We start from the raw sequence: 13,277 nt of genomic DNA on the forward strand, positions 1-13,277 counted from the left end.
GAAGGCTGAGTCAACCTTTAGAAGGCAGGCAGGCAGGAAATGGGAAAAGCAGGAAGGTAGCAATAGCACTTAGACTTATATATTTTTTACAGAGTTTTACAGCCCTCTCTAAGCAGTGTACAGAGTCAGCCTATTTGCTCCCAACAATCTGGGTCCTCAATTTACCAAACTTGGAAGCATGGAAGGCTAAGTCAACCTTTAGAAGGCAGGCAGGCAGGTAGGCAGGAAGGAAGGAAGGAAGGAAATGGGAAAAGCAGGAAGGTAGCAATAGCACTTAGACTTATATATATTTTTACAGAGTTTTACAGCCCTCCTAAGTTGTTTACAGAGTCAGCCTCTTGCCCCCAACAATCCGGGTCCTCATTTTACCCACCTCGGAAAGATGGAAGGATGATCTTGAGCCGGTCAGGATCAAACTCCCAACTGTGGGAAGAGTTTGCTTGCAATTCTGTATTCTAATCACAGGGAGGGAGGGCAATAGCAGTAGCACTTAGACTTATATCCCGCTTTCCAGCCCCCTCTAAGCCGTTTACGGAGTCAGCCTATTTGCCCCCAACAACCTGGGTTCTCAATTTTACCCACCTCGGAAGGAGGGAAGGCTGCGTCGACCTTGAGCCAGTCAGGATCGAAGTGCTGGCAGTGGGCAGTGAGTGAGTTAATCCTCAATCCTGCATTCTAACCACAAGTGGCTCAAACATGAACCCCTCACAGAGGGAACCCACAGCCAGCCCTGTCTTCCGGGTGTAATGGGACAGGCAAACTGTCATTGTTGCGTATAACATGGTTTGTTTAATTTGGGTGTGAATCCAGCCTTTGGGTTTGCAAATGGTGCTTTCTGGCTGGATCTGCTACCAAGTTTTGGGTGAAAAGGCAGAGTCTGTTCTGACCTAGACCTTCCCAAGATCATGAAGCCAACCCCTCGTCCCGATAAAACCCCTTTTGCTTAGGTTAAAGTGAATTCCTCTCCAGCAAAGTCCCGGCAAACGGTCTCTCAAGAGTGATTTACAACTACAGATCTTTGTCAGGCTTGGAGAGTTGCCAGGCCGATAGCTTCCAAATGCCATGCTGTAGCAGCAATTACTTAGCAAGGGGTCAGGAACAAATCTTCACACTCATTAAATGAACTAATTGTCTCCTGCAAACACCCATCCCCTTTCGCTCCTCTTTTATTCCCTATGGGAGGGGCCATTCACCGTCCACCTGAGCCTTTACTCCCAAGTCAACCCTTGTTCCTCAGCTGTTCCCTTGGTCTGGCAGCTCTGTGCATGAGCACACTGGGAACAGGCTCCAGCTGTTCTTCTTCCCCACTGATCTCCGACTCTGAAGACAGTTGATAACCGTCGGACAGCTCTGGCCCCATCTCTACCTCCGACGCAGAGCCCTCGTCCGAGCCTTCCCCGACTCCAGGACTGGCCCATTTCCTCACTGTCCGAGTCTGCCGCCAGCTCCACTGGCCGCTGACGGGCCACGACAGAGTCCAGCTGGTTGCCTTAAGTTTGTGTCTCCCCCCCTCCCCCCCCGCAAACCCTGTGTGACCCTCGCTTTCTGCCCTCAGTTCAAGCGCAAAGGCGTCCTCTCCAAGTACGACGAAGAGATCGAAGGGGAGAGGAAGAAGTCCTTCAAGCTGGACGCGGTGGGCATGGCGGACGGCTCCCGGGAACGGGAGCTGCAGGCCATCCGGGACAGCCTGCAGATTCGGGCCCAGTCGCTGGACCTGCCCAACCTCCACCTGGCCTCGGAGTACTACACCCCCGAAGAGATGGTAGGGTGGGTGAACACCCCCTCCCCACCCTCTCTACTCGGTCCTGGGGGCGGGGGCAGACCCCGGAGTCTTGACAGCCGGAGGGAAAAACTCTGGGGTGGCGGAGAAAGGGGCCCGGCCCGGATGGGGTTCTCCAGGCTGCCTGGCTTCCCCACCTCGGAGGGGCTGGGAGGCGGGGGCCAGCCAGGGCCGTTTGGGTCGTAGTAGTGGGGCTCGGTCCAAAGGACCGTCCGGCCAGACTCTTAGCCTGCCTTCCTTCCCCCCCCCCCTTCTTTCTTCCCTCCGGCCCGCAGACCACTTTCAAGAAGACGAAGCGACGGGTGAAGAAGATACGCAAGAAGGAGAAGCCGATGAAGGCCGAGGACCTGCTGCCCTTTGGCATCGAGAGCAGCGAGCAGGATTTCGGGTCCAGGTCAGAGAGTCAGCCATGTGTGGGGCAGGGATGGGGTGGAGGGAGGCAGGGGGCAGCTTCTACAATTTTAGCAATGGGTTCTCTACCCGGTTGCTGGCTGGCTGGGTGTGGCCTAGGCAGCCTCCTGCACCACGGGCGGGGCGGGGGCGGGCATTTTTGCTCTCCCTGGGCCCCGGAGGCCGTCCAGAGGTCGTAAACTGGCTCGTTTCCAGCCTTCTGGAGCCTCCCTGAACCTCCTGCCCTTACCTGGCATCTAAAATGGGCTGCTTGGGGACTCGGGGGGAGGGGAGGGGCGCAGTGGGTGGTGACAGCCACGGGTGGGATTTACCCGTTTGCCGAATTGGTAATTAAAAACAATAAAATTAGCCCTGGGCGAACTGGTAGCAGGCGGCCCCCGGAGGGAGGGTGGAGGGCCCCAGAGCCTGCTGCTTTGAAATCCCACTCGCTGTCTTGGGAATCCCCCCTCCCACGTTCGAGTTTGCACAATTGGACCGCGAGGTCGCCTGGCTGTCAGGGCTCCCAACAAATCCACCCCCGTTCAAATCCTAAATCCTCCAGCCGCATTTCTCAGAGTAAAAAATGATTTATTAGGAGTGACCATGTCGGTGTTACCTGGGTGCAGCCGACTCGAAGACACATCCTTCATTTCCCCCCTTGACCCTTGGTCTTCCCCCCACCCCTGGATGTATATTCTCCAATGGGACACATCCATAGCCAAGAGTCTTCAATCATGCTCTCCAGTAATAATCTTGCGTGCCAACAGCTTCGGCTGCCAAGGCGATTATCTGAGGCATTTAAGGAATGCACTGCTTTCTCCCCCACTCCCTTTCTACTGGCAGCTAAAAAGACCAAAGGAGTATCTTTTTTTTTTTTTTTAAGTTGACACTCATCTTCCCTAAACAGTGAAACCTGTGTGAACCCAGCCACTGTGTAGCTGCCCTTCCATGCCCGCTGTTGTGTTTTGGGCCACAAAGCTTTGCTTTGGGGCACAGTTGTGCCTCCGTGCCGTTCTCTCCCTCACGCGCATGGGGGGGTGGGGTGCTTGATCCCAGGAGCCATGTTCACCCAAACTCCTGAGCCAGCGTGGGGTCAGTTAACGGTGTTTAACTGTGTTAAGGCCTTAATCCAGGTCAGCCCCATCTGGATCACGGGGGGGAAGCCTCTTCAGCCCGCTTCTTGTCAGGCCTGACCCTACTTTGTCCTGCCTCCCTAGGACCCGGGGCCGGGGTAGACGGCGAGCGCCTGTGAAAGAGGAAGAAGAGGAGAAGGAGGAAGAGGAGGAGGAGGGATCCCTGGTCACCAGCAGAAACGGAGCAGGAGAGCAGCTGATCCAGTCAGACGACATCCGTGTAGAAAAAATGGAGATCAGCAGTGAGGATGGTGAGGATGGCTGAAGTTAAGGTGCTTGGTGGGGAAGCAAGATTAAATTTGGAGTGGATTAAATCTTGATGTAAGAGCCATGGTGGTTGCAGGCTAATTCTGCCCTCTGCCAGCAGTTTGATCCTGACTGGTTCAAGGTTGACTCAGCCTTCCGTCTTTCCGAGGTCAATAAAATGAGGACCCAGCACCCAGAAGGCAATGCGTGCCCCTCCCACGCCCCCTACGCATGCACGCGCGATCCCTACCCCTGCTGCCCCCTTACCTGCACCTGACAGCTGATTTTCGGCCTCGAGGCCTTTTTCGGCCTCCCAGAGGCTTCCGCAGGCTTCGTAGGCCGAAAAGTAGCCCTGTTTCGCCACTTCTGGTATTTCCGGAAAAAGAGGAAGTGACGAAATGGCCCTAGTTTTTGGCCTGCAAATTCTGCAGAAGCCTCTGGGAGGCCGAACATCAGCTGTGAGGGCCACGCCTGCGCAGTGAGGAAAGTTTGCCTGCCGCTCAAGTGCTGGCACAAATGGGCCACCTGTGTGGCACCTGTGGAACGCATGGTTGGCCCTCACGGCTCTAGGGCTGAGGAGAGGAGAGTTCAGTTCCAACCGGCCTGTCTTTCCCTGTGTGGCCAGAGGAAGCCATGGAAGACCCCGACTCTCCCGCTGTCCTGGAGGAAGATGAGGCCGAGGTGGAGCTGCAGAAACAGCTGGAGAAAGGGCGGAAGCTGAGGCAGATCCAGCAGTTGAAGGACAGCGGTGAAAAGGTGAGGGGCGTGCAAAGGAGGCCGGAGCTCTGCCCCCCACATGGGGTGGGTCAGGGGTGCCTTTGCCCTGTGAGGTGGGGCACGACAGAGTGGCTCTCCCCTCTCGCTGGTCCCGGGCCCCTCTCTCAACATTTCAAACTGCCCCAAGGGTTCATTGGACTTTGAACAAGGGGTTCTGACCCGGCTCCCAAACACGACAAGCCCTGTGTATCAAACTAACCTTTCCCTTTGTTAGGAGCACCAGTAGCCGCTCTCTCGCGGCAGGCTAACAGAGTCTCTATGGAAGTGGAAGTCTCTATGGAAAGGGATGCTTGCTCCCCTTCCCCCTGAACCGACCCAACTCTCTCTCTCTCTTCCCACATTTGCAAAGGAAGTCCTGGAAGGTGCACTCGCTTTCTTCCAGCACCAGAGAGACACACACACGCTCAGAAGGCGCTGCAGATTCCAAGAAGAATTCCGATAATTTCCAGACAGGATTTGGAAGTGCAGGCTATCGGTGGTGGACTGGCAGGGGGAGGAATAGTTGTCTGCCACACCTATTGATCTCCACCCCCTGCCTTTGATCCCCACAGCTAGGGTGGGGCTTTGGGAGCAGAGCAGTGGCTCTTCTTTCCCAAGGGGCCGGCCCATAGATTTCCGTTGCTCTCCTCTCCTCTGCCTTTTGTGCATCCACGCGTCAGGCACTCGACTCGGCTGTTCCTCCTCTTCCTCATCGGCCACCTCCAGACCTGGGGGCGGTTGACTCTCCATCTGAGGGCTGACGGATGGCCTAGGCTCTCTCTCTCTCTCTCTCTCTCTCTTCTCCCCCTCTCCCCTCTCTTCTCTTCTCTCCTCTCTCTCTCCTCTCTCTCTCTCTCCCTCTCTCTCCTCCTCTCTCTCTCTCTCTCTCTCTCTCCCTCTCTCTCCTCTCTTCTCTCTCTTCTCTTCCTCTCTCTTCCTCCCCCTCTCTCTTCCTCCCCTCTCTCTCTCTCTCTCTCTCTCTCTCTCTCTTCCCTCCCTCTCTCTTCCTCTCTCTCTCTCTCTGCCAGCTCCATTCCCTCTTCCCTCCCAGGTTGCCTTGATGCTGACCCTGACTCCCAGGCCTCCTCCTCCTCCTCCGCCTCTGATCTGGCTGCTGGAGAGGTTGGCGGTCGACAGGCCACAACACAAGGTCAACCTTGTTGACCCCCCGTGGCTAACCCCTCATCCTTTCCAGGTGATTGAAATGGTGCGGACCCTGGGGCGCAGCCGGAGCCAGGAGGACGACGCTGAGCTCGAGAAGAAGGGGGCCATTGTCTTTAACGCCACCTCCGAATTCTGCCGCACACTGGGGGAGATCCCCACCTACGGGCTGGCCGGGAACCGGGAGGAGCAGGAAGAACTTCTGGTAAAACGGTCCGGGGCGAGGGAGACTGGTTTGGGTTAAGGCCAGGGTAGAGAGGGAGACATTTTTGAGGGGAGGGGCATTGGTCACAGTCCACCCACACTGCGGTCACCTCCCGCCTTGATGCTGTGATGTGCTGTACGTGGGGCTGCCCTTGGAGAGGACCTGGAAGCTCCAACTGGTTCATAAACTGGTTTTCTTGCATGGCCAGCCAGGGTCCTTCTGGCAGCCTTTCCTCACGTCTCTCCCCCTCCTTCCTCCCCCTCCTCTTCCTCCTCCCCCTCCTCCCTCAGGACTTTGAACGCGATGACGAGAGGTCAGCCACCGGCGGCTCCGACTCGGACGGCGAGGAGAACATCGGTTGGAGCATGGTCAACCTGGATGAAGAGAAGCACCAGCAGGATGTAAGTGGGGTTTTGTGGGCTGGAGGTCTCCAAAGGGCTGGCTGGGGATGCTGGGAGTTGAAGTCCACTCCCCTTCCAAGTTGCCACGGTTGAGAAACACCTGCGCTAGGTCACCGCTTCTCCATCCCAGCCACTTCCAGGTGGGTGGACTTCAGGTCCCAGAATTCCCCGCTGCTGCCCGGGGGGACTCTGGGAGTTGTAGTCCACCCTGCCTTTCCAAGGAGCCGAGATTGGGAAAGGCTGCTCCAGGGTGCAATGGCTTCAACTCTTCAGAGCCCTCAACCCCATGGGGCCCAGCTGGCCAAGGAAACCAGGAGGTTTGATGTCGGCTTGTTGGAAGGTCTTTTACCTGTGATCCCACCTGTCTTGCTCTGGTGTGCAGTTCTCCACCTCGTCCACCACCATCCTGGATGAGGAACCCATCGTCAACCGGGGACTGGCCGCCGCCTTGATGTTGTGCCAGAACAAAGGTAAGCAGGGTGGTGCTGTCCACTCGTCAAATATGTCTGTGGTCTTTTTAGAGTTGCCAGCGGAAAAGGAGGGGGGAGCAGTGCAGCAGCTTGCAAACTGAAACTGCATTCCATAAATGTTTTCAAAGATAGTTAACTAGGGGAACTGAAGTTTCTGCCCCGCAGAATTCTACCTGGAGAGCCTGATTGATGACTCTGGGCTATGGAGGTGTCCCATTGGAGAATATGAATTACGATACACCCAGGGGGTGGGGGGAAAACCAGGGTCAAGGGTGACATTGAATTGTGTGTCTCAGAGTCGGCTCCACCCAGGCGGTGCTGGACATGTTCGCCCCCAATAAATCCTTTGGAAGTTTGGCTCGAGACTCAGGATTTAAATGGGGGGTAACGGCCGGAATCCTGACAGCCGCCCTGAGTTCAAAGCAGGAGATACCCTTTCTGACTCAGCCTTATCTCGACCTGCACACACACCTTTCCTCGGTGTAGATTACTGGATGTGTGCTTTCCCCTTGGTCTTCTTTCCCCAGGCTTGCTGGAGACCACGGTGCAGAAGGTGGCACGGGTGAAGGCGCCCAACAAGTCGCTGCCCTCGGCCGTTTATTGCATTGAGGACAAGATGTAAGTGGGCAAAGAGAGAGAGAGAGAGAGAGAAGGTCTCCCTGGCAGCGTTTTATGATTTATTTATGCATTTGTTTATTCGTTTCACATTTCATTTCATGTTTATATTCGTTATTCATTCCTTATTTCATTATTATTTCAAGTTATTTTAGTACTTATGCGGTATTATTATTTATCTCCTTTATTTAATTTTCTACTTCTCCCTCTTTTTTATGTTTAATTTTTTAAAATAAATTTTATTGAATAAACATTAAAAACAACGGAACACAGTGCGACTTTCTTGGCCATCATTTTGGCCATACAAGCTATATAGCAAGGGTCTTCAGACTTGGCAAGTTTAAGACTTGTGGACTTCCACTCCCAGAATTCCTGAGCTAACATGACTGGAGAGGGGAATTCTGGGAGTGGAAGTCCACAAGTCTTAAAGGGTCAAGTTGAAGACCCTGATCCATCTCTCTCTCTCTCTATCTATCTATCTCTATCTATCTATCTATCTATCTATCTATCTATCTATCATCTATCTATCATGAATCTATCTGTCTATATGTATGTATCTATCATCTATCACAAGGGTCTTCAAACTTGGCAAGTTTAAGACTTGTGGACTTCAACTCCCAGAATTCCTGAGCTAACATGACTGGAGGAGGAATTCTGGGAGTGGAGTCCACAGGTCTTAAAGTGGTCAAGTTTGAAGACCTCTCCCTCTCTCTCTCTCTCTCTCCTATCTATCATCTATCTATCTAACTATCATCTCTTTCTCTGTACCTACCTACCTATTTATCTATCTATCTATCTATATCTATCTATCTATCTATCTATCTATCTATCTATCTATCTATCTATCTATCTATCATCTATCACAAGGGTCTTCAAACTTGGCAAGTTTAAGACTTGTGGACTTCCACTCCCAGAATTCCTGAGCTAACATGACTGGAGAAGGGGGAATTCTGGGAGTGGAAGTCCACAAGTCTTAAAGTGGTCACGGTTGAAGACCCCTGAGCTATAATACAGAGATACATACAACAGTTAATTTCCTTTTTCCCTTATGTTACTAGTATAGTGCTAGCTGCGTATTATTTCTATTTACACTTACATACATTTATATACAATTATATACATATCCGCAACCGTCTTTTATACTCCTGCGTTTGTATCTTCTCATATTTGTTCCATTCTCTTTCGTTTACAAAACCTTTTAACTTCCATTCCCATTTCTTCCCAACTGTTTCCGTAAGTCGAGGACTATACCCGGGTTGTGTGACAGAAATGAAAAAGGTGTATTATTTGGGGGAGGGGGGGGATTGTTGCATCGAGCACCTGTTCCCTCCTTTGCCCTGGCTCAGCCAATGGGATGGCCAGGGAAGGTGTGACGGATGCCTGTCATCCCTTTCCCCTCAGGGCCATCGATGATAAATACAGCCGGCGGGAGGAATACCGGGGATTCACTCAGGACTTCAAGGAAAAAGATGGCTACAAACCCGACGTGAAGATAGAATACGTGGACGAAACGGGGCGCAAGCTCACCCCCAAGGAGGTAAACCCCCACCCCACACCCACAGGGGTCTTTTCACAGTTCCCCTTCCTCCCAGGGAAGAACCTCTGCAGCTATTATTAGTAATTATCATCTCTTTTAGTCATGAAACATGAAACTCAGTCAGCCGAACGTTTAACAAATGTCTCAGAAATAAAATTGACCGGTGCTGCGGGTTGATACGGGTTGCCGCCAGCATCCCAGGTTTCGACCCTTCTTAAAGGTGGATGGGGATGATCCCAAATGAACCCACTCCTATTTGTAAGAATCCGGTTTGAAAGACTTTGTGGGATGCCTCTTGGAAAAGATCCAAATGGGTTGGAGCTTCTCTGTCTCTCTACCTGCCCGTTGACGGTTTGATGTTTTTTATCCCGCCTTGGTTACTTCACAACTCATTCAAGCCGGCAGACATGCCTGACGCTGCTTCCTCCTCTTTTCCGTGCAAAATCAATCCAGTTGGCTTTTATGCCTGAGGTGGTAGGACTAGAACTCACCTCTCCTAGGGATTGGCCCAAAGTCAACCTGTTGCCTTTCCTGGCTAAGGCGGGACAAGATCTCACCGTCTCCTGGTTTCTAGCCTTTACCCTTGGGCCAATTTCATCATGTCACGATCTAGACCAGGGGTGTCCAACCTTGGCAACTTTAAGACTTGTGGACTTCAACTCCCAGAATTCCTCAGCCAGCTTTGCTGGCTGAGGAATTCTGGGAGTTGAAGTCCACAAGTCTTAAAGTTGCCAAGGTTGAACACCTGATCTAGACCAAAAGCCATAGCTGCCTTCCTTTGCCTCAGTACCCAACCCTGCAGAGGGGGAGGTGGGGGTCCGCCTTCCTTTTAACCGGGGGGGTCTTCGTGTCCCAGGCCTTCCGCCAGCTGTCCCACCGCTTCCACGGGAAAGGCTCTGGGAAGATGAAGACCGAACGGCGCATGAAGAAACTGGACGAGGAAGCGGTAAGTGACGGGGAAGCAGCGGGGGGTGGGGGTGGGGGCTGAATCCCCCTTGGATGAAAGCAGGTTATTTCTGTGGAGCAGCCGGTCTTTATCCCTCCCTTCATCCAGACCCTCCCTTCCAATTGAAGGTGGCTTGGAACCAAGTCCCTGTTCTGACCCAGCTCCCCAAACAGGACAAACCCTCTGTAGTGAAATCAAAAGATTCCTTTATTAGGAGTGCCGGCAGCCCGGCCAAAAAAATTTCTCTCTCAATGCCGGCTAACAAGTCTGTCCGGCGGGGAGGTGAATAGTTGTCGGCCACTGCTATTCATCTCCGCCCCCTGCCTTTGATCCCCAGAGCTACGGTGGGGCTTCGCTAACAGTGGTGGCTCTTCCGTCCCAAGGACCGGCCCATAGATTTCCACTGCTCTCCTCTCCTCTCTGCCTTCTGCGAATCTGTGCATCACAGACCCGGCTGTTCCTCCTCTCCCTCATCCGCCACTTCCAGACCTGGGGGCTGTTGACTCTCCATCTGAGGGCTGACGGATGACTCAGGCTCCGTCTCTCTCACTCTCTCACTCTCTCTCTCCCTCCCTCCCTCTCTCTCTCTCTCTCCCCCTCTCTCTCCCTCCCCTCTCTCTCTCTCTCCTTCTCTCCCTCCCTCTCTCTCTCCCTCCCTCTCCCTCCCTCTCTCCCCCTCCCTCTCTCCCTCTCTCTCCCTCCCTCTCTCTCTCTCTCCCTCCCTCTCCCCCTCCCTCTCTCTCCCTCTCTCTCTCCCTCCCTCTCTCTCCCTCCCTCCCTCCTCTCTCTCTCTCTCTCTCTCTCCTTCCCTCTCTCCCTCCCTCTCCCTCTCTCTCCCTCCCTCTCTCCCTCCCTCTCCCTCTCTCCCTCCCTCTCTCTCCCTCTCCCTCCCTCCTCTCTCTCTCTCTCTCCCTCTCTCTCTCTCTCTCTCTCCCTCCCTCTCTCTCTCTCCCCCCCTCTCTCTCTGCCAGCTCCATTCCCTCTTCCCCTCGGAGCTCCCAGTTGCCCTAATGCTGACCTTGACTCCCACTGTCCCTCCTCCTCTAATTCATCTGGTGGAGGGGGCCGGAGGGCGCCCAGGCCACGACAAGTACCGTGGTGCACGGGGCATCCAGTCCACCCCTGAGGCGTTGAGGGCCGAGTCTGGAATCCTCCCTTAAGGACGACTTACAAAACAGCTTTTCCCCTCCTTCTCACACCTCCCTGTGTCCCGTGCCGAAGTCAACCCCGGCCGCGAGGGGGAATCGGGGGGGAGGTGGGTTGCCATACGCTCTCCTTCTTTTCCAGCTCTTGAAGAAGATGAGCTCCAGCGACACCCCGCTGGGGACGGTGGCTTTGCTACAGGAGAAGCAGAAGGCCCAGAAGACGCCGTACATCGTGCTGAGTGGCAGCGGGAAGAGCATGAACGCGTAAGGATGCGTGGGGAGCACGGATGAGGGGGCTGGTTTTGAGAAGGGAGGGTCTTCTCCGAAGTCAAATCCCCGGGGGGGCCGGCTTGGCTGTCCTCTTCCGTTCCTTCCTGCCTTGGCTTTTGTTGGGAGTGGAGCGGAGAATTGTGGAGAGGAAAAGGCTATACCAGGTGGGGCTTATTCCTCCCTTCATTTGGTCACATCTGAAATCTCTCCTCCTCATTCCTGGGCTTTCTGGGTTTTTTTTTTCTTTGAAGACGTTTTGCTTCTCATCCAAAAAGCTTCTTCAGCTCTTGACAGTTTTCAAACTCTCCTCCTGTGGCCTCCTGAAAAAAAAGCCCCTTTGGGACAACCAGGACCTGGAGGATGACTGAGAATCTCTACGGACTTTGAGCTATACATTTTGGGATGGACACCCTCTGGAAGGTGTGGGAGTAAGAAAGGATTTCCAGAGGGAAAAAATTGCAGATTACAGGAACCCTTTGCACCACTCAGGTGACCCTGAGGACACAGATAAGCCTCCAAGTTGGCCACAAGGGCTCTCTCAAAGGAGGCAAAGGACCAGAGCTGTCTGCAAGGAGTATCAGTCTTTCCATTCCCCACCTCCATCCAGTCAGAGCTGAAGAAGCGTCTTGGATGAGAAGCGAAACGTCTTCAAAGAAAAAAAAAACAACAAAGTCCAAAGTTGCCTCCTGAAAAAAAAAAAAAAAAAGCCCCTTTGGGAGAACCAGGATCTGGAGGATGACTTGAGAATCTCTACGGACTTTTAAGACTTAGGGACTTCAACTCCCAGAATTCCCCCAGCCGGAGTGGAAGTTGAAGTCGCGAGCCTTAAAAAAAAATGTCACAGGTCGGACACTCCTGGCTAGGACCTTCCGAGAAGAACTCGGCCGAAAGATCTTTCCCCGTTTGGGCGGGTGTGGAGATGACGACTTTGGGCGCCTCTTTCACGAAGGGTCTTTTCTCTCCAGAAATACCATCACGAAGTGAAGCACCGGCTTCCCGTCCCTGGCGGGAACGCATCGGATGCCCAAGGACCACCTCCACCCCTTGATCTCCTGGTGGGAATCCTGCTCGCGGGGCCTGCGCTCGCCGATCTGCTGTGTATATAGTTGTGGGGCTGAGTTTTTCAGCCAACCTTTTTTTGTATCGCTGTGTGAAACCAAATCGCTGTAATAATAAAAATAAGCGGAGACCTGATTTGTTGACGCCTCTTCTCTCTGCATTCAGCGGAGGAATAATTCTGGAAGGTTTCGGGGTGCGGGAGAGAATGCATCGAACGGACTTTTCCTACCCGGTTTAAAGAAGGAACGGCTCCCAGTGTTCCAAGTCACCAACTCCCAACGCAACAAACTCAAGAGACCAAGTTTCTCAGAGGTCCATTTTATTAAGAGTTGTCATCTGGGAAAACCCCAAATCCCCTGCGTAATTAAAAAAAATCCAACCCCTCCATCCCCTGCGCCCGTCAGTCCATCACACAGCCCAGTCATCATCCATCGTCCCAACTAGAGACCTTCCTCAAGTCCTTTCCCAGGTGAGTCCTTGACTCGGAAGAATGTTGTTATAAACTTCTACCTCTCTGTGAGATCCCCCAAGCCCCCCCAGGCACTGGAATGGGGAAGGCCTCCAGGTAAAATACGGCTTCCAACGCTGCCAACTGCAGCTTTTTCTTCAGCCTGGTTTCGTGGCTGGTTGGTTGGAGGGAGGAGTTACCCAATTTCATGGCTGGCTTTGTGTTACCACGTGCGAATCCAGAAAAACTGGGTTAATTGCCCTAAACCGATTCACGTAACTTGAGTTAGCGTTATGGAAACAGCCAAGCGTGTTTCAAAAGACACGTCGCACGAAATGGATTTATATATATAGGGTAGTGCTGGACCACGAGGAAGGCCGAGCGCCAAAGAATTGGAGGCCTTTGAACACCGGAGCTGGAGGTGGGAGAATCCTGTGGGTCCCTTGGACAGCAAGGCCATCCAACTGGTCAGTCTCAGAGGTCAACCCTGACTGCTCTTGAGAAGGCCAGATCCTGAAGAGGAAACTCCAAGACTTTGGCCGCCTCATGAGAAGGAAGAAGGACTCCCTGGAGAAGAGCCGAATGCTGGGAACGATGGAGGGCAAAAGGAAGAGAAGAAAGGGACGGCAGAGAAGGAGGTGGCTGGATGGAGTCACGGAAGCAGCTTCAATGGACTCCAGGGGATGGTAGAGCACAGGAAGGCCTGGAGGAACGT

The 13,277-nt window shown here is 53.4% G+C and overlaps 1 protein-coding gene across 1 annotated transcript in view; it reads left to right on the forward strand.

Annotated features, from left to right (window-relative positions):
• SART1 (spliceosome associated factor 1, recruiter of U4/U6.U5 tri-snRNP) overlaps positions 1-12,249 on the forward strand; it is a 29,439-nt gene extending 17,190 nt beyond the window's left edge. The window contains exons 9-20 of the mRNA XM_087943228.1: positions 1,556-1,762; positions 2,056-2,174; positions 3,388-3,554; positions 4,175-4,305; positions 5,501-5,671; positions 5,962-6,072; positions 6,455-6,542; positions 7,070-7,160; positions 8,559-8,694; positions 9,551-9,640; positions 10,928-11,049; positions 12,021-12,249. Coding sequence (XP_087799354.1) covers positions 1,556-1,762; positions 2,056-2,174; positions 3,388-3,554; positions 4,175-4,305; positions 5,501-5,671; positions 5,962-6,072; positions 6,455-6,542; positions 7,070-7,160; positions 8,559-8,694; positions 9,551-9,640; positions 10,928-11,049; positions 12,021-12,039 — 1,452 coding nt within the window. The 3' untranslated portion in view covers positions 12,040-12,249. The remainder of the gene's footprint in view (positions 1-1,555; positions 1,763-2,055; positions 2,175-3,387; positions 3,555-4,174; positions 4,306-5,500; positions 5,672-5,961; positions 6,073-6,454; positions 6,543-7,069; positions 7,161-8,558; positions 8,695-9,550; positions 9,641-10,927; positions 11,050-12,020) is intronic.
• Positions 12,250-13,277: the final 1,028 nt, after the last annotated feature.

This window comes from Notechis scutatus, chromosome 14 (genome assembly GCF_049901735.1).
Source record: "Notechis scutatus isolate UNSWTSFEM ecotype Mainland chromosome 14, rNotScu1.2, whole genome shotgun sequence".
Classification (NCBI taxonomy): domain Eukaryota; kingdom Metazoa; phylum Chordata; class Lepidosauria; order Squamata; family Elapidae; genus Notechis; species Notechis scutatus.